This window comes from Cricetulus griseus, chromosome X (assembly GCF_003668045.3).
Source record: "Cricetulus griseus strain 17A/GY chromosome X, alternate assembly CriGri-PICRH-1.0, whole genome shotgun sequence".
NCBI lineage: Eukaryota > Metazoa > Chordata > Mammalia > Rodentia > Cricetidae > Cricetulus > Cricetulus griseus.
The window spans coordinates 43,377,986-43,400,515 of NC_048604.1; the positions used below are offsets into that span (position 1 = coordinate 43,377,986).

At 41.3% G+C, this 22,530-nt stretch overlaps 1 protein-coding gene across 19 annotated transcripts in view; it reads left to right on the forward strand.

Moving 5' to 3' along the window:
* LOC103159742 overlaps positions 1-22,530 on the forward strand; it is a 34,643-nt gene that overhangs the window by 4,071 nt on the left and 8,042 nt on the right. For 6 of the 19 annotated variants that reach the window (XR_004771406.1, XR_003488246.2, XR_004771408.1 and 3 more), the window contains 4 exons: positions 1,149-1,311; positions 1,422-1,676; positions 6,271-6,422; positions 6,519-6,683. Coding sequence is in view for 4 of the 19 variants with exons in the window: in XM_035449949.1 (XP_035305840.1) it covers positions 1,149-1,207 (59 nt within the window). In the remaining 15 variants the exon portion in view is untranslated. Of the gene's footprint in view, positions 1-1,148; positions 1,312-1,421; positions 1,788-4,170; positions 6,076-6,257; positions 6,423-6,518; positions 6,684-22,530 lie in introns of those variants that run through there. The other 13 variants (XR_004771409.1, XR_003488249.2, XM_035449951.1 and 10 more) reach the window with 11 other exon arrangements.

The window sequence follows — 22,530 nt, forward strand, 5'->3', positions numbered from 1 at the left end:
CAAACCAGCAAAAGGACTGGTTAGCACAAAGAGTATGGAGTTGGTCAGTTGTGGGGTGGGCACCTGAATGTGAATCTGAAATAAATTCCCTGGAGATGCCACTACTGTTCTCCTGATACCTAATACTTAGCTGAAATTAGGGAACCTGAAAGTGTTACTGGAGCCCACAGCCATAAGGCCTGGCTTGGATGTGAATGGTCTTCCACATGAATATAAATAAATAAATAAATAAATAAATAAATAAATAAATAAACACACACACACACACACACACACACACACACACACACACACACACACACGAATTTTAAAAGGTTGTATTTTTATTTTAAAAGTATATATATTGGTATTTGCTCTGTATGTGTGTGACATGTTTGCAGGTGCCTAAAAAAGGCCAGAAGAGGGTTTGGATTCCTTGGAGCTGAAGTTACAGGCGGTTGTGAGCCACCTGATGTGGGTACTGATGTGTCTTCTGGAAGAGCAGCAACTGCTGAGCCATTTCTCCAGCTCCAGTGAATCTCAATGTACCTATAGTTTTGGCAGGATCTGGGGAACCAGAAATTGTCATTTTGTCTCCCCATATTCCTTACTGGTGTTAAAAGAGAAAAGAAAGTTCAAGAAAACAGGCACTGTGGATCAAGCTGTGGATTCACTAATCAGAACTAGGAAATTAGTGTTGCTTCAGGTGCTGGGGAACAGGACTATTGACTGGGGTTCATTTGTACTCCATGACATTTCCTTCAGTAATCTCGATTCGTAGCTCCCTTTACACAAGACTTCTGTATGAAAGGATAGATATGAATGATAGCATACTAGAGAGGAAAGCAAATATGTCTTGTTTTCACATTTGGTACTTTAGTTACACTATTTTCTTGTACATTGAAAAATTACGTATGTATATGGAGGCACAATATTATATGTGTGCAATATGGAATGATGAAATCAAGAGAACTAACTTACCTGACAGCTAAAATACTGGTGTTTTCTGCTGTGAACATTTGAAATGTTTCCTTAGAGATTTTGAAACATATGGCAGCCTGTTGTTAATAGTAGTCCCCATCCATTGCAGTAATCTCAAAAAGTCCCTCCTCCCATCTAATTGAAAATTCAACTCACTTTACCATCTCTCCATTCTCTATACCTTCCAGGTACATCATTCAACTCTGCCACCATGAATTTGATTGACTTAGATTCCTACAACATGTGAGAAGATAGAGAATTGTTCCTGTGCAGGACTAGCTGATTTCACGTCATACATGTTTCATCTGTGCTGTTGCAAATGAAAGAATTTATTTTCTTGGGTATGGCAGGGTAAGTGCATGTGTGTGAGAATGTATCTGCCCACACATGTTTTAATGTAGGCACATGTGCACTGCATGCTTTTGTGTGATGGTTTCCTCCAATTGAAACATTCTGTGCAGGAGGCATCAGGAAGTCTTGTGAGCAGACATATATTTGGGAGAACAAAACTGGAAGGTTCTTGAGGGTCTCACTAGCATTTAGAAAAAGAAGCAAACAACTGCTGGGTTTGGAGACTGGAAAAAACAAGTTCAGAGGAAAGAGCATCTCCCACTATCAAGTTCAGAGGAAAGAACATCTCACACTATCGAGCTACCTGCAAGCTGAAAAGAGCTCCAAGGTTACTTGCAGTCTTTGTGAACATCACCCATGCTGAGGTGGGCTTTGGTGATGCAGCTGCTTTTGAGTTCTCCCTGCTTCTTGTGAGTCACCCCTTAGCCATACTCCTGTTAGTAACTCCAGTAAAAACTTACTGGTTCACCAAGTCACACCTTAGTGCAGTCATTACTTTAGACTGTTGGAGGTTTCCCTTTCTGAGGTGAACAGATGTGTGTTTCATTTATTGTCTCCCAGACAAATGTCTGGCTGGAGGACAGACAATCTTCCACATCATTCTTTTTTCTCTCTCAGATTTTTTATTTAAATTAGAAACAAGCTTGTTTTACATGTCAATCTCAGTTCCCTCTCCCTCCCCTCCTCCCCTGCCCCCCACAGACCCCTATCCCATCCCCTTTCTGCTCTCCAGGGAGAGTGAGGCCTTCCACGGCAGATCTTCAAAGTCTGCCATTTGGAGCAGGACCTAGACCACATCATTCTTTAGGCTATATATACATTTTTTTCTTTAGTTAGGGTCCCTCATTGGCCTGGAACCTCTCATGTAGGCATAAACCCTAGGAATCTGCCTGTCTCTATCTCCCTAGCCCTGTGCCAACATTTTAAATATAGACTTACTTGTTTTATTTTATGTGTATGAATGTTCTGCTCACATGGTTAGCTGTGCACTGTAGGTATGCCTGGAGGTCAGGGAGGAGGGTTTCTATCCCCCTGGAACTGGAGTTAACAGACAGTTGTGAGCCACCATGCAGGTGCAGAACAAACACAGCATTTCGTTCGTGTGTGTGTGTGTGTGTGTGTGTGTGTGTGTGTGTGTGTGTGTGTGTGTGTGTGTGTGTGTGTCCACCTGTCCACTCTAGAGGTAGTGGGACCTAGGAGAATAGATCAGGTAAATGAAGCAGAGTAAAGTCTCGTGCAGTAATCAGCTTTATTCAGAGCATCAAAAGGATTTATACTCTGAGGGTGAATAAAAATTACTTGAGCAAAGTTCTCATAAGTTCAGGCTGTATACAATCACAAAGACAAGCTGCACATGGCAAAATCATGTTTTTCCATAGACGGCAGCAAACAATGGGTAATACAAAGTAAACTCATTTCTATATGCTACACCTGGGAGGAACATGAAACCACATTCCAAGAACAATTCCACATTTTGAAGGAACTGAGATCACAAGACTCTTTTGTTCTTGAAGTGTTCATATAAATACTCAGAATTCTCCTCACATGGCTCCATTCCTGGATTGTGTTCAGACTGTACACACACACATACACACACATACACACACACACACACACACACACACACACACACACACACACAGAGAGAGAGAGAGAGAGAGAGAGAAAGACAGAGGTCAGAGATTGATTTGGGGTATCTTCAATGTCATATTTTTCTGATACAGAATCACACGATGAATGAAGAGCTCATGATTTACTTAGTCTGGCTGGCCAGCACCTGCTGGGGCTTCTGTTGTCCAGCCTCCCCAGAGGTGGGATTATAGGTTACCTCTCCAGGAGTTTTTATGTGTATTTGGGAGGTTGAATTCAGAGCATCTTGTTTAGGGGACAAGTACTTTACAGATTGAGACTTTCCCACTGTCCCCTGGGTTCTGAGGATAGCATTAAGGTCCTTGTTCTCGAAAGGCAAGTATTTTATAGACTTTATCACTTTAGCAACTGAGCTGGTGTAGCCTAATTGACAAACTCCAGGCCAAAGAGAGACTCTGTTTCAAAGGATGTGTATGGCCTTCTTGAGGATAGTACTGGGGTTCCCTTGTATCCTCAGATAGTGGTACACATGTTCACTCTTGTGCACATGAACACCCCTCGACCCCCACACATTGCAAAAATTACGGCACCTACTTCTGATGGATCACTACAGCCTGTAACCCAAGCTCCAGAGGATCTAATCACTCTCTCTTGAAAGACTTTAAAATGTTTCTTGTTTATTTTTATGTGTGTTGGTAGTTTGCCTGCATATATGTCTGTGCACCACCACTTGTATACAATGTTCATTGGGGTCAGAAAAAGGTGTCTGATACATGGGAGCATGAATTACAGATTGTGTGAGCCACCAGAAGTGGATGCGGGGAATCTAACCCATATCCTCTGGAAGAGCAGCCAGTGCTCTTAACTACTGGGCCATCTCTTCAGCCTCAGCATTGTTTTTTTTTTAAAGTTAAGTTATTGAGTATTATGCTGAGCATGGTGGTATGCAATTTCAGCACTTAGGAGGCGGTCACAGGTTAGGAGTTCAAGGACAGCCTACCCTATGTACCATTTTTTTTTTGTTTACCCCTCTGTAAAACAGCAAAATAACAAACAAAAACCCCAAGCTCTTGAGATTCTTCTTGCTATGGCCTGACCATTGGAGAGGCTCCTGACTTTGTATTGAAAACTTTAGAAGGCCAGCTTCTAAAATCTTTGCTGAGTTCCAAAAAAAGAAGCCACAAATAAGGAAGGAACTAAAATCTGAGGGAAAAAAGAATCTACTTACAACATGATCTTTCTATCCTTGTCTCTTTATTATTCTTCCAGCTACAAAATGTTTCCAGTTATATATCATTACCTCCAGCAATTTTCCAGCACCAGTGGTGTTCTGGGGCTTGGATTCTTTTGCACTGTAAAAGACAGATAAGAATCTTTACATAGGGGGAGTCCCAGCTGTTAGCTCAAGGTAAGAGTGGCTAGTGAATGTCCTGTGAATTCCTTAAGAGGGAAGAAGGTTAATTAAGAGATTGAATCATCAGGGAATTCTAGAAAGAGAGATTAGTGTGCTGTGCTACATTTTTAAGTGGTCAGGTAAAAAGCTAAAAGTTTTTATTTAGTAAAAATCACGAGTAAGGCAACGATTGTCTCTTAACTCAGCAGTCACTTTTCTCCCAGCGAGCATAGGGAGCATGGGATAACCAAACAACCTAGTAAACAACAGGAATGCTGGCAATCAGCTTTTGGTACCTGTCTGCACATTTTGTTATGGTTTCCTGCTAGGAGAAGCTTCTTAGCACCAATTGCTTAAGGCTGTTAAGTATAAGTTTAATTTGCCCAAGAAATGGAACTTGGCCCTTCCAAAGCTCTGGCCTCAGTGGCAGCACAGGCCTTCAGGAAAGATTACTTTTCCCCGAGCAAATGGGCTGATTACATTTGTCATTATCTTCTCAGGGGAAACAGGAAGGAACAGTAAGTCTCTGAGCTAAAGATCTTGGGTAATAAAACAAGAAGTTTGAGAATCTGTTAGTGCAGTGTTAGTTTAGGTTATTCATCTCTATCTGCCAGTGAGGTGAAGCTAGGGCATGCTTATTTTTTCTATCCATCTAGGCAGCTATGAATCAAAAGCTTTGGGTGTGTAGTAATTCTATGTCCTTGGATATCTGGAAATGTCTTGGATGGGATGCTTTTGCTTGGGCCCTAAACACTGACCAAATGCCTGTCAATAAGGATAATTGCAGGAAGGCAGATCTCTGCAATTAGACAGGAAGGGGGGATAAGGACCTGATAGTGGGAAACAGGTCTCACACATAGCTAAGGAATGTAATCAGTAAACTAAGACCTGCTATTGGAAAACAGGTTTCACACATAGCTAGGGAGTGTAATCAGTAAACTCCAAATGCATGGGAGTAATTGTTCCCAGTAAATGATCAGGTAGTGCCTAACTGTGGGAACTAAATCCCAAGTTTGTTGCAAAATGGAATAAGCTACAGGAAGAATCTACAGCAAGAAACAGCCGCTTTCATTCATAAGACTGCAACACCAAATACGACCTTCGTATTTGTTTAAAAATTTCCACGCAGAGGCCCTGGCTTTAGTGGGTCATCTCAGGAAATGATGGCTGTATAACTACTGTGTGATCTTGTGGCTTATAGCAACTATGATAGGAATTGTGTTTTATTATTCCCATTTACATCCTTATGCTTGTCATTTCATATCAAATAGGGATAATTAGAGCACAAAGAGTAAGAATAAATATGTTATTTATCATTTGGATGTCAATTCTTTTGTTCTACCCAGACCCCAATCTTGGTAAACAAGGAGAGTGACCTCAAGGACTGACCCCTGGCATTTTCTACTTAACAGCAGTGAGCATCTGTGACAGGTGGAAGCATCAGTTCTTGGGTACCTAGAACACTAACCCTACAAGTGCTACAGTTCTGATGTGATAAAAAAAGGTGGCATTTTTGTTTCCAGCTGGCATGAAAGCATTCAAATAAGCATATGTATCGGATTCCTCAGTCTTTAAAAAAAATAAATAGGTTTGTGGTCCTCACTGGCCTTCCTCAGAATCTATTGCAGTTCTTTGGAGGCCCAGCAAATTGGTATTCCTTAACTTGTAACTGAGGCCCAGGTTACAGTTTTTGATTCAGGGTCTGATGCCTTTGGTCACAAGTTTGTTTGCCCATCTTCCTCCCTTCCTCCCTTCCTTCCCTTCCTCCCTTCCTTCCCTCCTTCCCTTCCTTCCCTCCTTCCCTTCCTTCCCTCCTTCCCTCCTTCCCTCCTTCCTCCTTCCTTCCCTCCCTCCCTCCCTCCCTCCCTCCTCCCTCCCTCCCCTCCCTCCTCCCTCTTTCTTTCTTTCTTTCTTTCTTTCTTTCTTTCTTTCTTTCTTTCTTTCTTTCTGTTTTTTGAGACAGGGTTTCTCTTTAGCTTTAGAGCCTGTCCTGGAACTCACTCTATAGACCAGGCTGGCCTCGAACTCACAGAGAACCACCTGCCTCTGCCTGCTGAGTGCCGGAACTAAAGATGTGCACCACCACCACCTAGCTTTAAGTTTTTCACAGCCCTTTGGAGCGCTCCTGGTGAGTAGAATCTGCATGTTCTCTTTTCTGGCTTCTTACGGCTTTTGTGCTTCTTCAGCATCAACTTTCCACCCTGTCTTGTCTCTCATACTGCAGCCTTACTTCTTGCCCTGGCCACTGTGGAACTCTTCAGCAGCTTCATATTCTACTGGCAACAGTTAGCCATCTTTCTTGGCCTGACAACTTCGTCCTGGATGCCCTTGTCCATCACTCTCTGCTGCTGCTTTGTGTTATCAACTCAGCCAGCACTACTAAATGTGGGTAAGAAAAGACCTCTTGAGAAAAGTTGTTTATTGGGCCTGATATTATAACACCACAAGAAAGCATAGGAGAATTTGTCTAATCCAACTCAGTAAGTGGGCTCCAGCAACCTGTTTACACAGCTAGAGCCACTGAGGCGTGTGTTTTGGAACATTAATAGCCTTATAACATAGTAACAGTGACAGAAGTTCCCTTCCTTGAACATCAAGGGAAGTGCACTCTCTCTGGTCTAGGTAGAAGCAGTTTCAGGGTCATCTAAGTTTCACCAAGGCTTGTGATAGCGAAACAACTGATAGAGTTTCAGATAACCCTGTGTACATTCAGGATTCTTATTGATCTCAGATATATTTTGTGTAAGAAAACCTACTGTGGGCCACCAGACTACATTGGCGAAGAAGTCTGGCATAAGTTCCTTGAAGTAGGGCTGGAGAGATGACTCAGAGGTTAAGAGCACTGACTGTTCTTCCAGAGGTCCTGAGTTCAATTCCCAGCAACCGCATGGTGGCTCACAACCACCTTGAATGAGAGTGCCCTCTGCTGGCTTGAGGGCAGAAGACTGTATAGACTGTATACATAATAAATAAATAAAATCTTAAAAAAAAAGATGTGCTTTGTTCCACTACAAATCATATCTTTTAAAAAAAAGTTCCTTGAAGTAGTGATCCAACAGGCTTTAAAAACAGAATAAAGACAAAAATATCCTGCTGGAAATTTTCCTCCAGACCTTGGATATTCCTAGTTTGGTCCCTTGTGCAGCCACTTGGTAGAATTGAGCACCGTGCAAGCACAAACCAGTCTTTTGTTTGTTTGGTTAGTTGAGAGTGTTTCCCATACAATGGAAACATCGAAGTTAGGGAATCTGCCTTACCCAGCTACAAGGTGCAGCCTATGATCTTGAGTTAGGTCAACACAATGCAGAAATTTGCTGGTCTGAATATTTGACATATTTGTGCGCACTTTCATTTTGCAAAGAACTCATTTCATACCAAGGAATTGTGCACATACCATAAAATTTTAATCCTTATGAATTATGCAGCCTTCTGCTTTATAAGCCAGAAAATCAGTGCCATTGCCAAGTAATGTAAGTGAGTGATTCTCAAACTTCTCCAAGATTTTGAATCAGCCGCAAAGCTAGTTAAAGCATAGGACACTGGGTCCCCTACAAAGAGAAATGCTAATACTACTGAGCTTAGGATCACACTAAGAGATGTTATGTAAACCAGTCTGACCTAAGTGAACCTTAATGTCTAACCAAAGCCCCTGGCTGTAATGCTTTGGCTTTGGTCAGAATGCTCTGCTTCATTATCAAAATAAAAAAAAAAAAACTTATTTGTGCGTGCGTGCGTGCGTGCGTGCGTGTGTGTGTTTGTGTGTGTGTAGGAGAATGCACACATGTGGGTATTCACAATTTGTGTGTTACCACAGGGAAAGTGTGGTGGTCAGAAGACAAACTTTAGGAGCCCAGTTCTTGTTATAAGTTAAAAAGCAGACAATAGAGAAAGGCACCATGTGACAGAGCTCACATGGTGGGTTTTTTTTTTAATTAGGGGAAAAGCAATGGGAAAAGGAGGGGGAGGGAGACCAGTCTCTCAGGACAGGAGCAGCAGAAAGGAAAAGAGAGGCAGATAGAGGGAGTGGGGAGACAGAGAGACAGGCAGAGAGGCCCTTCAGGCCCGGAGGGAAGCAGAGAGGGACCAGAGAGAGAGGGGGAGACCAGAGAGAGACAGACAGACAGAGAGAGAGAGAGAGAGAGAGAGAGAGAGAGAGAGAGAGAGAGAGAGCACAAACAAAGATGGGAAGTGGGCAAGGCTCTTTAAAAGGGAACATAGTGACTGTGCACAGGTGGCACTCTTAGTGGCTGTAGTTGAGGCCATATCCTGTCAGAACCCCAAGGGCAGTCCAGTACAGATGCCTAAATACTAACAGTCCTGCCTTTAAAAGAAACAAACAAAAACCTTCTTTTGGGCTGGAAAGATGGCTTAGCAATTAAGAGTACTTAATGCTCTTGCAAAAGACCTGAGTGTGATTCTCAGCATTTGAATGGTGGCTTAACCATCTGAAACTATAGTTCCAAAGAATCTGATGTTCTATTCTGGCATCTTTGGGCACTGGGAATGCAAATGGTATAGAAACATACATTTAAATTTAATGTATGTGGTCATTTTGCCTGCATGTATATTTATACACCATGTGCATGCCTGGAAATCCAGAAGAGGACATTGGATCACCTGGGATTGGAATTAACAACTGTTTGCAAGTCACCATGTGGATGCTTATGGGTCCTTCACAAGAGCAGCTGGTGCACATAATCTCTGAACCATCTCTCTAGCTCTCTTCTTCTACCTTTATGTAGATATGGGACTAGGCTATTTTTCAGGCCATTAATGGATTTTTTTAAAAATGAAACTGAGTACATTTAGAGTTGTATCCAAAATTGGGGAGTGAAAAATTCTCAGTATTTTTGGCCTTGCAAATATCAGTTTTACAACTCATAGAAGAGATTATATGCACCTGCAGATTTAGGTGTAGACTAGGAGGAACGGAGGCAGGGGGACACAGAATTTGAGCTACTAACAGTCTGGGAAGTCACCTTTTTCCTTAGGACTTCTTCTCAGGTAAAGGAAGTTCTTTGATTATGACACAAATAATGAATATGAATATGAAGCAAAGTAAGTGAGCTTATTTGCCAAGTGTGTAGATAGAAAGGCATAGGGAAAAGACAGTATATAATCCTGAGACGCATGTGGGCTTCTCAAGTGAAAGTTGCTCTTATGTGTCTTTAAAATGACTATCTTTATTTTTTAGTTTGTTTGTTCTTGGTATTTATATGCCTTTACTCCTTAGCAAATGAGCCCAACATAAAGCCTTCACATATACACAATAAATGTCTTCAGCAATGGGGCCTTGCTGTCAGTGGGATTCCCATGGGACCCCTTTGGCCAACAACTCAGTTAGATATAACACAGTCCTAGTACTACAAGCCTTCATTGGGTAACAAGAGATGGGATCTGTCTCCCCTATTATTTGCCAATTTCATTCAGATCACTTTCAATATATATATATTGTGTATTTATACATACATACATACATACATACATATGTATTTTAGTGAGTTTCTACTGTATTAGGTTTCCATACCACCCCTCAAATGCCCCTTAATTTTAGTTATTTCTCTCTCTATTCCCTCACACAACTCCCTCTCCCTTCCCCCTCTCTACATGCTCCTCCCATTGTAAATGGCCTTTCCATCCATATCTATGTTATTTACCTTTCCTAATGAGATCTAACGCTTCCCTCTAGTCCCTCACTCTATACCTACCTTCTTTGGCTCTAGGGATTGTAGCTTGGTTATCATTGACTTAACAGCTCAATATCCACATGTACGTGAATACATAACCATATTTATCTTTCTAGGTCTGGTATATTTCACTTAGAATGATTATTTCGAGTTCCATCCATCTGCCTGAAAATTTGATGTCATTTTTATTTTTTATTTTATTTTTTATTCTTTTATTCAAATTAGGAACAAGCTTGTTTCAGATGTCAATCCCTTCTCCCTCTCCCGCGCCCCCCCCCAACATCCCACCTGCCCCTAGCCATCCCCCTTCCACTCCCCAGGCAGGGTAAGGCCCTCAAAAGGGGCTCCCCAAAGTCTACCACATCTTGATGTCATTTTTTAAAAAATGACTTAGCAATACTCCATTGTGTAAATGTACCACATTTTCTTTATTGATTTTTCTGTTGAGGGATATCTGGGTTGTTTCTAATTTCTGCCTATTATAAACAGAGCAATAATGAACATGGTTGAGCAAGTGTTGTGGTAGAATGAAGCATCCTTTGGGTATATGCCTAAGAGTGGTATAGCTGGATCTTTTTTTAAATTTTATTTATTTATTATGTATACAACATTTTGCTTCCATGTATATCTGCACACCAGAAGAGGGCACCAAGTCTCATAATGGATGGTTGTGAGCCACCATGTGGTTGCTGGGAATTGAACTCAGAACCTTTGGAAGAGTAGTTAGTGCTCTTAACCTCTGAGCCATCTCTCCAGCCCGGTATAGCTGGATCTTGAGGTAAATTGATTCCCATAATCTTCTCGAGGAACTGCCACTTTGATTTCCATGGTGTCTTATGAATTTGCACTCCCGCCAGCAATGTATGAGTGTTTCTCTTAATCCACATCCTCTCCAGCATGAGCTGTCACTTGTTTTGTTGATCTTAGCCATCCTGACAGGTGTAACATGAAATCTCAAGGTAGTTTTGATTTGTATTTTCCTGATGACTGTTGAACATTTCTTTAAGTATTTCTCAACCATTTGTGTTTCTTCTTTTGAGAATTCTGTTTACATCTGTACCCCATTTTTAATTAGGTTATTTATTTTCTTGATATCTAGTTTCTTGTATTTGTATATTTTGGATATTATTACTCTATTGAATGTGGAGTTGGTAAATTTTTTTCCCTATTTTTTAGGCTGCTGCTTTGTCCCATTGACAGTGTTCTGTTGCCTTACAGAAGCTTCTCAGTTTCATGAAGTCCCATTTATTAATTGTTGATTTTAGTGCCTGCACTATCAGTGTTCTGTTCAGAAAATCTCTTCCTGTTTCAGTGAGTTCAAGGCTGTTCCCCACTTTCTCTTTTATCAGGTTTAGTGTATCTGGGCTTATGTTGAGGTCTTTGATCCACTTGGAGTTGAGTTTTGTACAGGGTGATAAATATGATTCTACTACATGCAGCCGTAATTCTTTTAAAAAGCAATTTTATGTGTATGGGTATTTTGTCTATATCTATGTCTGTATACCTTGTGGTGTGCTTGGTTTATTCCCCTGGCAGCTGAAACAGGGAGTCAGCTCCCCTATAACTGAAGTTACAGACAGGACAGTTGTAATCCACCATGTGGGTACTAGGCCTCTGGAAGATCAACAAGTGCTTTTAACTACTGAGTCATCTCTTCAGCCCCTTCTTTGCCATTTCATGTCCCTGGAATTTCCCATGGCTTTTTATACTGTTGTAGACTCAGGTTACCAAACAGGCTTTCTCCTGGTGCGAAGCAGGAGGATTCTTGCTGTGGATAATTTCACTGACAAGTCTGGCATTTTTGGGGATTCCTTACTGAAGGACATCTCTGTGGATGCTTAGGCACATTGCCAGTGGTGAGATCTGAGTGAAATTAGCACAGAGACAAAGGCAGATGGATTTTGTTGCTCACTGCATAAAAAACTTTTCATTTACTTCTATTTGTATCTCCATGAATGTTAACACGTATGTTAATGATGTTCAAAGTGATGTTATGTTACATGTACATAATGTGGAATTGTCAACTTAGGCAGTGAGATTCATCCCAGATACTTGATTATGCCACTGAAAACTATTCAGGATGAGCTTTAGGGAAGCATGTTAGGGAGCTTATGAAGTAGGGATATTAAGTAGCATACACTGCACATTTAATATGGGCATTAAGGGCGGTTATATACATAAGACATGGTTGTGAGCATCTCAGGATGGAGAGGTACACTGTTTTTATTAGCATATATTAATTCTATAGATCAGTGGGTCTCATGACATTTTCATATATAATACACAACCTATTTCCATATTACCACCTAGTAACCTCTCTTGTCTCCTTCCTCTTCCCCTGGGACTCTTATCACCAGATAGATGTACATGGTTTTGTGTCTTTTAGACTTCTCAGGGGATATAATTTATAATGGGTTAAAGGATTAAGCAACATTAAAAAGTTAGGCTTGCCAGGTGGTGGTGGAGCACGCCTTTAGTCCCAGAACTCGGTAGGCAGAGGAGGAAGGCAGATCTCTGTGAGTTCTAGACCAGCCTGGTCTACAAGAGTTCCAGGACAGTCTCCAAAGCCACAGAGAAACCCTGTCTCGAAAAACCAAAAAAAAAAAAAAAAAAGGTAGGCTTAAAATTACATAAGAAAAAGTGAGAGCTGGTTTACTTATACTTATTTTACTTAAATAACTTCCTTTTCTAAATGTAATTGTTAAGGTGCTTTATCAGTTGTAGTGTTCAGGATTCACAGTGACAAAGGCTAATATAGATAAATTCAAGATCACAGACATTAAAGCTTTGAGTAAACAGTTCATTTGTTTTTACCAACATCATTTAAGATGTCTTTGGGTAAAGGGGCATTATTTTTGCAGGTAACTTAAATTTCCTCAGTTGTGTTGAAGTTTCTTATTCTTGGATTCTGGGGTGAGGTGCTTCTTCCCTTGTTAGATAACTCCACTTTTTCTGTGATTTTAAACTTCTCTCAGAATGATTCAGTCAAGCAAATTAATATAACCATTACCTTACACACTTAGTTTATCTGATATGAACATTAGAAATATACTCATAGTAATTTACAAAGTCCAATAACCTCTTATTACCATAGTTATCATGCTGATGAGAGATCTAAAAATTCATTCCCCTAGGGCTGGAGAGATAGCTCAGCAGCTTAGAGAACTGGCTGCTCTTACAGAATTGAACTCAGGTTCAATTCCCAGCATCCACAAGGCAGTTCACAACTGTCTGTAATTCCATTCGAAAGAAATCCAATGCTCTCTTCTGGCCTTTGCGGGCACCAGGTACACATGGGCTGCACAGATGTACAGGTAGTCAAACACCCATACACACTCAAAAATAAAAATAAAAATGATTTAAAAAAATCATCACTCCTAAATGACACTTTTCATATTTTAACCATCTCTCCACTCCCCCTAACTTCCAGTTCCCAGTCCCCACCACTCTTATTTTCTGTCTGTCACTGTAACGGATTTAGATTACACAAAGGTGAGAACATGAAGTACTTGCATTTCTCTAAAAGCCTTGCTTCATGTAGGAGGTATCTGTAAATGTTGTACTTTGTGTCAACTCCTTTTTCCTTGGAGAAAAGAGTCCCACTGTGTAGTCCTGAATGACTTGAAATTGGCTATGGAGACAGGTTTGTCTCATAACTCATAGTTGGCCTTCTGCCTCCCAAGTACTGGGATTAAAGTCCTGTACACCCACACCCAGCTCTGTCCCAGCTCTAGAAGCACAGACCCGAGTCCAAAACAAGTAGAAGGTTTTACACCACTGTATTTCAGTCAGTGGGAAACCAAACAAGTAAGACGCTGAATTAATAAAAAGAGTGGACTAAAATCAACAAGGTGGAAAGTGTTTTCTCTAAGATAGACTAGTAGAGAAGGTTTTTATTTTTGTTCTCGCTGAGTGGTCTTTTTTGGTCCAGAGACTACAGAATGAACAGAAGTGGACAGTTGTGGGACTATTGGAAGGGGAAGTTACCCAGTGTATTCATTTTGGATAATCAGACCTGCTTTTATCACAAAATCTTTGAAGCATTTCTTCATTTCCTTAACTGAGTATGTTGGTTAAGATCAGAGATTTGTGGAGTCTAAGTAGAAAATAAAGTAATATTAATATTGGCAAACCATTGTGTGGATAACCAAGTTTATTATTATAGTGCAAAGAGCAAGCCTGTGAGGAAGTCCCAATGTTTTGACAAGGAGGTGGGCACAGGAGGTCTAGCTGACTTTAAACTACCACCAAAACATAAACAAGAACTGGGAGGAGGATATGTAACAATCACCAAAATGTTATTAGGGATTACATGAAAACTGAATGTATAAGCACTGTGCTATCATCTACAACTCCTTATTTAGCTGCTATCATTTATTATTTACTCCAACAGTAAATTCTGTGAAAAGATAATACTGTCAATTTCATAAATAATAATTTCTAGTTCAGCACATTGCTTTTTCCATTAGTGCATTGGAGTGTATTGCTAGTATGTCTACACTCCAGAAGAGGAAGCAATGGACTAGCATGCTTCAGCTTTTTGCTCAAGATGTCATGGTTTAGACATGGTTTAAAAAAATGAGTGAAATGTCCAACCTAGAAATTATGGTTTCAAAAAGGCCCTGTGCTTCAGGCATGCAGGGAGAATTGGTTCTGAGATACAAAAATGACAGAGAATAGAAATTTACAGATTCAACATGACCACATCAAAAATGACACATTGGTAATAAGAATTGGTCCAGCATCTTAAATGAATCACAATAAACTGTTCATGTAAGAAAATTAATTCTCACATCAGAATGATCGAAAAGCTTCCAGATCAACCTTGAACACAAGTTGGTGGTAGTGTGTGTGTGTGGTGAGGTTTCAAAAGACGAAAAAGGGGCAGGCCCAGCATTTTGGTTTAGCATAAAAGATGCCAGGGTGCAAGAACGAGTTGGCTCACTAACGCCCAGGAGCTCCCAGGGACAAACTTAAGAGTTTCTGAGGTGGTTGGAGAAGCGGGAGGTGGCTCCTTCAAGTTGTGTCTGAAGCATACTTCTAATTTGTGGCGAGCTTCTCTGAAGCCGTCGGAGAGGGGTCGGGGTTGGTGAGGCCAGTGCCATCGCTGCTGCGTCCAACTAAGGACCGGTAGGGAGGGGAGGCAAATTGAGGAGGACCATAAGAGGAGGAAGTAAGAGCCGGGTCTAACTCGGTGACTATTGATGATGCTCCCTCAGTACTATTACTGTTACTGTTTCCGGTGCTTGGATACGGAGCATCTTTAAGGTTTTTTTTTTTTTTTTTTTGTTTTTTTTTTTTTTTTTTTTTTTTTGTGGGAGGAGGACAGCGAACTGGTGTAAGGAATGTGAGCTGCTGGGGAAGGTTGTTGTCGGCCAGAATCTAAACTCCTGGGATCTCACTGGGATGAATTTCGTGCATGGTCTTAGGCCTTTTGTTTCAGACCCCGGCTACTACTGGTGGAAAGTGTTTTTTTGTTTGTTTGTTTGTTTGTTTGTTTGTTTGTTTTTTCCTTAGTATCACTTTTTGTGGCTCTTTATTCTTTGGTCTGCTAGTTGCCATCAGATTTGGAGCTTAGGCACAAACAAAGTTTAGAAGATGAAGTGATCTGTTTTCTGTTAGAAAACAACCTACCACAAAAAAAGGAGAAAGACCGACCTACTGCAGACACCAAGCTGCTCTGGGAATGGGTTTGAGTGGAGCTTTAAGATACTTTAAGGAGGATTTGGGGAGTTAGCTTGTTACTAAAATAATACGCCTTCACAGTGAGAAATCACTCTGCCCACTTAGAGAGTAATAAAGGGAAAGTCTGGCTAGCTGTTGTTAATGCCCAAAGAACAGCAGACCTTCAATAGAAGACTTTATTAACTTTTGTACAACTTAGGCTTATTTGCTTTACATTCTGTGTAATCTTTAGATTTCTTTTATGTCCAGGACCCAGGTTACATTTTGAACTGTGTAAGATGAGGAGACTGCAAGTCTGGCCACTTAGAAAGATTTATATAGCACAGATGCTGCCAGAATTGTTTTTAAGTACAGTAGTGTTGTTCTGTACTTTTTGAATAGTAGTTTTTGAATAGTTGTTATTCAGGTTCATCTTGCCCACCTGGCTGAGTTATGCTTTTCCTGTTAAGAGCACAGGGCACCTAATTACAACCCAGGACTTAATGGTTTTTGTGACCCTGTCCTGCCCCCTCAAGATGCCTGTTGGGACCATGTTTTTTTTTGGGGGGTGGACCTAATGTCTGATCAATCCTGGTGAACAGAAATGTACGCCCTACTATGGTAACTTTGCTTATTTCAAACAGGCCTGGTTAGCGCACTACTTTGTGGTGTTTTGGAGGCAGCACTCCCTTAGACAAGTTCTACTTCATGTGACTTTAATGTCTCCCGAGCAAATCTATTACTAAGTACTTTATAACATCAATTCTGTCACTTTGAATTTCTTCCACCTGAGCCTTAGGGGATAAGAATTATGGGTGGGCAAACATGAGGGCTCTCATTCAAATCCCTAACACCCACATAAAAGGCTGGAAGTGATATCCCAGACAGGACGATCCATGGGACTTGTTGCCAGCCAGCCTAGCAACAGGTTCAGTGAGTCACTCCATTTAAAGCAAATTTTGTCCATAGTGGTGAGCAGGACATCCAAAATTCCCTGGCCTCCATGTCCAGGCGCTGTCTTCCACACACATACACACAGAGTTTCGTTTGTTTTTAAGATTTATTTATTTATTATTTATACATCGTTCTGCCTGCATGTACACCTGCATGCTAGAAGAGGGCACCAGATCTCATAATGGGACTCAGGACCTCTGGAAGAGCAGCCAGTGCTCTTAACCACTGAGCCATCTCTCCAGCCCCACAGAGAGTTTAAAAGGAATGTTTTAAAGATAAGCCCTTTATTGGGAGGCTGATGTAGGAGGGAGTCGCAAGAGTGGGAGATCATCCTTTGTTTCATAGTGAGTACTAGCCAGGGCTCCATAGTAAGACCCTGTCTCAAACACACACACACGCACACACGCACGTGTGAAGATGGAAGGATAGGAAGCTCGAGGGAAAGAAGGAGGAAGCTTTGGAGGGTAAAATGCACAAAATATCCTCCTGGCATGTTTCTTCCTGGGGTTGTCTCCAGATGCCACTTGTTGGAGGACTAAGTACCACTTAAGGCCTAAAGTAGTTAGTTGGTGGTCATATCATTTTCCCATGCAACAGTGGGACCATCTTTGAGAATGAGTCTTAACCCAGGGCAAATGCTCCATTTAGCTATGGAGCCTGTGATTTCACATGAGGACATTGATGCAGGGCTCACCACCTCACAAGTCAGAATACATGTAATACTTCTCTGTGCTAATTATTTGGTGTTGCAAGCTTAATTCCCATCAGGGAAACTGTGCACTTACCAGCAAGCAATCTTCTAGTGATTTGGAATCACCTAAACCTGCTGAGTTAACCAGAGAAGCAACCTGATAGCAGACAACCTAAAGGAGTGGTTCTCAAACTTCTGTGTGTCTGAATCATCTGGATGAGTTATTAAAATACAGATTGAGGGAGGCAGAGGTAGGCGGATCTCTGTGAGTTTGAGGCCAGTCTACAAGAGCTAGTTCCAGGACAGCCTCCAAAGCCACAGAGAAACCCTGTCTCAAAAAAACAAAATAAAAAACACAAATTGAAGTTCTTAGAAAAAGTCTGAACCCTTGTTAAAGATTCTACAAGGCTGATTGATTGCTTTTTGGAGAGTTAGAGTGGTGCAGATGTGGAGCCAAATTTTCCTGGACTATTTGGCCTCTTATTGTTTGTTTTGGTTTTGGTTTTTGAGACAGGGTCTCTCTGTGTAGCTCTAGCTGTCCTGGAACTCACTGCAGACCAGGCTGGCCTCGAACTTATAGAGATCCATCTGCCTCAGCCTCCTGAATTCTGGTATTAAAGGTGTGCGCCACCATGCCCTGTTTTTAGCCTCTTTAGTAGCCATTTATTGTCCATGTCTGTTTTAGGCCTAACAGCTTCATTAATTTTAGGTAAATCCTTTTAGGATTTCCTAACAGACCATTAGCTTCCACCAATTCAAAGGCTAATAATGTCATCACATAGCATCTGAGGCATATGATAGATTTTTCCACCTTACTTTAGCCTGTCTACCTGAAAATTACCTTGATCTGTGACTTTGATTTGTTTTATCATTAAAATAACTTTGTAACCTATCATATTGGAACATGGTATTCAGGGCAACCTGAGCCAATGCTCCTGGGTCATGATCACTCAAACTTGACTCCAGAATAAACTGTCTCTTACTCCCCATGACACAAGTGTTGTACTTTTGCATTGACACTGGTTTCTATCCATGGAGTTACTTCTTGTTGTCCTGTGATGGGCCCTGAATTTAAGTTGCAAATACCATAGGTTACTATGTTGGCTCATGGGCTATAATTAGACGGTCTAAGTAAAAATGACATAAGACAAATTTTTGTTTGTTGTTTGTTTTTAGACAGGGTTTCTCTGTGTAACAGCTCTGGCTGTCCTGGAACTTGATTTGTAGACCAAGCTGGTTTCAAACTCACAGAGATCCACCTGCCTCTGCCTCACTTGTGCTGGAATTAAAGGCGTGTGGCACCACTGCCCAGCTGATGTAAGAAAACTAAGCTAGAAGGCTGGGGATGTAGCTCTCCGTTGGTAGAGATCTTGCTTAGCATGCATGAAGCCCTGAGTATTCCCATTCCCAGAACTGTGTAAATGGAAGGTACTCAGAAGGTGGAGGCAAGGAGGGGCTGCACAGGACCCTGTCTCAGAAAACAATAAAAGACTGAATGTGTGCCCACATTAAGAAGTAAAGAAAGGGTTGTAGGCTGGTATTCCTTTACTCTATGTCTAAAATACACATATGAGTGAGTACATACCACATTTGTCTTTTTGTGATTGGGTTACCTCACTCAGAATGGTTGCTTCTAGTTCCATCCATTTTCCTGCAAATTTCAAGATTCCATTGTTTTTTTTTTTTCCACTGAGTAGTACTCCATTGTGTAAATGTACCACATTTTCTCTATCCATTCTTCAGTTGAGGGGCATCTAGGCTGCTTCCAGGTTCTGTCTATTACAAATAGTGCTGCTATGAACACAGTTGAACAGATGTCCTTGTTGTATGAATGTGCTTCTTTTGGGTACATGCCTAAGAGTGGAATTGCTGGATCTTGTGGTAGACTGATTCCCATTTTCCTGAGGAGTCGCCATACTGATTTCCAAAGTGGCTGTACAAGTTGGCACCCCCACCAGCAGTGGTGAGAAGGTTCCCCTTTCTCCACATCCTCTCCAGCATAAACTGTCATTGGTGTTTTTTATTTTAGCCATTCTGGCCAGTGTAAGATGGTATCTCAGAGTTGTTTTGATTTGCATTTCCCTGATGGCTAAGGATGTTGAACACTTTCTTATGTGTCTTTCAGCCATTTTAGATTCCTCTATTGAGAATTCTCTATTTAGTTGTGTATACCAGTTTTTAATTGGATTGTTTGGTGTTTTGGAAACTCGATTCTTGAGTTCTTTGTATATTTTGGAGATTAGCCTTCTGTCAGATGTCCACAATGCCAGAGAAGCTGGTAAACAAGGAGAACCCTAAGAGAGACATACATGGTCCCCTGGAGAAGGGAAAAGGGACAAGATCTCTTGAGCAAATTGGGAGCATGGGGGAGGGGGAAGGGAGCCAGGAGAATTCGAAGGGGAGAAGAGGAGGGGTGAGGAGGACATGAGGGAGCAGAAAGCTGGAGTTGGGGGAAGAATAGAAGAAAACAAGAAAGGAGATACCATAATAGAGGGAGACATTTTAGGTTTACAGAGAAATCAGGCACTAGGGAAATGTCTGGAGATCTACAACGATAACACCAAATAACAATCTAAGCAACAGAGGAGAGGCTACCTTAAATGCCCTCTCCTGATAATGAGATTGATGACTGACTTATATGCCATCCTATAGCCTTCATCCAGCAGCTGGTGGAAGTAGAAGCAGACACCCACAGCTAAACACTGAACTGAACTGGAATCCAGTTGTAGAGAAGAACAAGTGATAGGCAAAGGGGTCCCAGACCAGGCTGGTGAAACCCACAGAAACATCTGACCTGAACAACGGGGAGCTCTTGGTCCCCAGACTGGTATCTGGGAAACCAGCATGGAACTGATCCAGACCCCAGGAACATGGGTGTCAGTGAGGAGACCTTGGAAATCTATGGGGCCTCTTGTAGTAAATCAGTACTTATCCTTAGCATAGGTGTGGACTTTGGGAGCACAATCCACATACAGGGATACTCCCTGAGCCACCCTATCCCAAAGGATATGACAGACTCTGAAGACCCTCCTGGAAGGCTTCACCCTCCCTGGGGAGCAGAAAGGGTATGTGATAGGTAGGGTGTTAGTGGGTGACAGGGGAGGAGGGGAGGCAGAGGGAACTGGGATTGACATGTAAAACAATCTTGTTTCTAATTCAAATAAAAAAAGAAGTAAAGAAAGGGGCTGGAGAGATGTCTCAGCAGTTAAGAGCACTAGTTGCTCTAGAAGAGGACTAAATATGATTCCCAGCTCCCACATAATGCCCCACAACCACCTGTAACTCCAGTTCCGGTGGATCTGATCTCCTCTTCTGACCTTCTCCAGGCACACATATTGTGCACAGACATGCATGTACACACAACACTTATACACATACAAATGACTACACAAATCAATCTCGAAAATGAAAATATGTAGAAAAATGAAGATATTTACAGGTTTTTTAAAAACTAAAAATACAGGGTGTAGAAAACTCACCTGTCTTTCTCTGGCATACACATGGCAGTTTTACAGCATCTCTGGATTTAGCTTTGTATCAAGTTACTGGTCCTGGGAAGTTGCATTTTCTCCTGGCACCAGCGTCCAGGGATCTTGAAGTTAGCCTTTTTCACTCTAGCATGGAATTTCATGGAGAATGCCAATTCCTGGGGCATTTTGCAACATTGCATTTGTAAGAAAGGCTAGGTGTATCCTCAGTGGTCGGCTCTGAACTAAATCATAGGTATTTAATCAAATAGGTTTTTTTGTTTGCTTGCTTGTTTGCTTTTATTTATTTTTTTACATACTGCATAAAAATATCTTGTTGATTTTAGTTGTGTTATTTTATCCGCAAACCACACACACACAGCTATTGGTCGGAAAGTGTCATTTGGATTTCTGCATGCAAATCTGAATAATAAATTAAGGTAATTAATGTGACAGTCACCTGGAATACAGTTCTATGGTGGGAACATTTGTGGTGTACTGCCAGCAATTTTTTTGTTTGTTTCTGTTTTTTTTTAAAGATTTTATTTATTTATTGTGTATACAGTGCTCTGCCTGCATGTCTGCCTGCAGGCCAGAAGGGGGCACCAGATCTTATTACAGATATTTGTGAGCCACCATGTAGTTTCTGGGAATTGAACTCAGGACCTCTGGAAGATCAGTTAGTGGTTTTAACCTCTGGGCCATCTTTCCTGCCTGCTGCTAGCAATTTTGAAATGCATAATATGTTGTTAAGTATTGTTCCTATGCTAAGCAATAGGTCTCAAAACTTATTCCTCTTATATGTCTGTCTTCCCACATTTTGACTACCATCTTCCTATTTTTTATCACTCTCCAGCAGAGGCCTTTGGTTTTTGTTTGCTTGCTTTTATGTAATTTTTATAAATAAATGTCACCACCATTCTTCATCTGTTTCCAAGAACATGATAGTAGATTCCTAATATATTATGTAGTATTTGTTGCTCTGCTTTTAAAGGTGTGTGTGTGTGTGTGTGTGTGTGTGTGTGTGTGTGTGTGTGTGTGTGTGTTGTGCATGTGTGTGATGTATGCAGATGCATACAAACGCCAGGAGTGGGTATTAGATCCCCTGGAGCTGGAGTTATAGGTGGTTGTGAGCCACCTGATGTGGATGTTAGGGACTGAACTCTGGTCCTCTAAAGAGCAGCAAGTGCTATTAACTACTGAGGCACCTCTCCCAACCCACTGTCTGTTGTTCTTTAAAGGCCTGTCACATTTCATGCCGGCTTTCATCTGTATTGTTAAAAGGGAAAGAACTTTTTATAAGGAAAAAGTGTTTCATCCTGTAGATGTGCCCCATTTTATCTGTCTGTTAGTGGCCACTAAAGTTGGCTAATGTGGTAGCCAATGAGTATGGGGATGTATGTATCTCTTCCATATACTGATTTCAAAAATGTTTAAAAGATTTTATTTATTTATTATGTATACAACATTCTGCTTCCATGTATATCTGCACACCAGAAGAGGGCACCAGATCTCATAACGGATGGTTGTGAGCCACCATGTGGTTACTGGGAATTGAACTCAGGACCTCTGGAAGAGCAGTTGGTGCTCTTAACCACTGAGCCATCTCTCCAGCCCCCTGATTTCAAATTTGAGTGTAGAAAAAGTGGGGTGGGGGTGCAGTCAGTGGTAGAACACTTACCGAACAGTAGAGGTCCTTGATGAGACAAACTTTAAATTTGATGCATTATATGGTAGGTTTGAAGCATTGTGTGGTTCTTGTATTTGTAACTT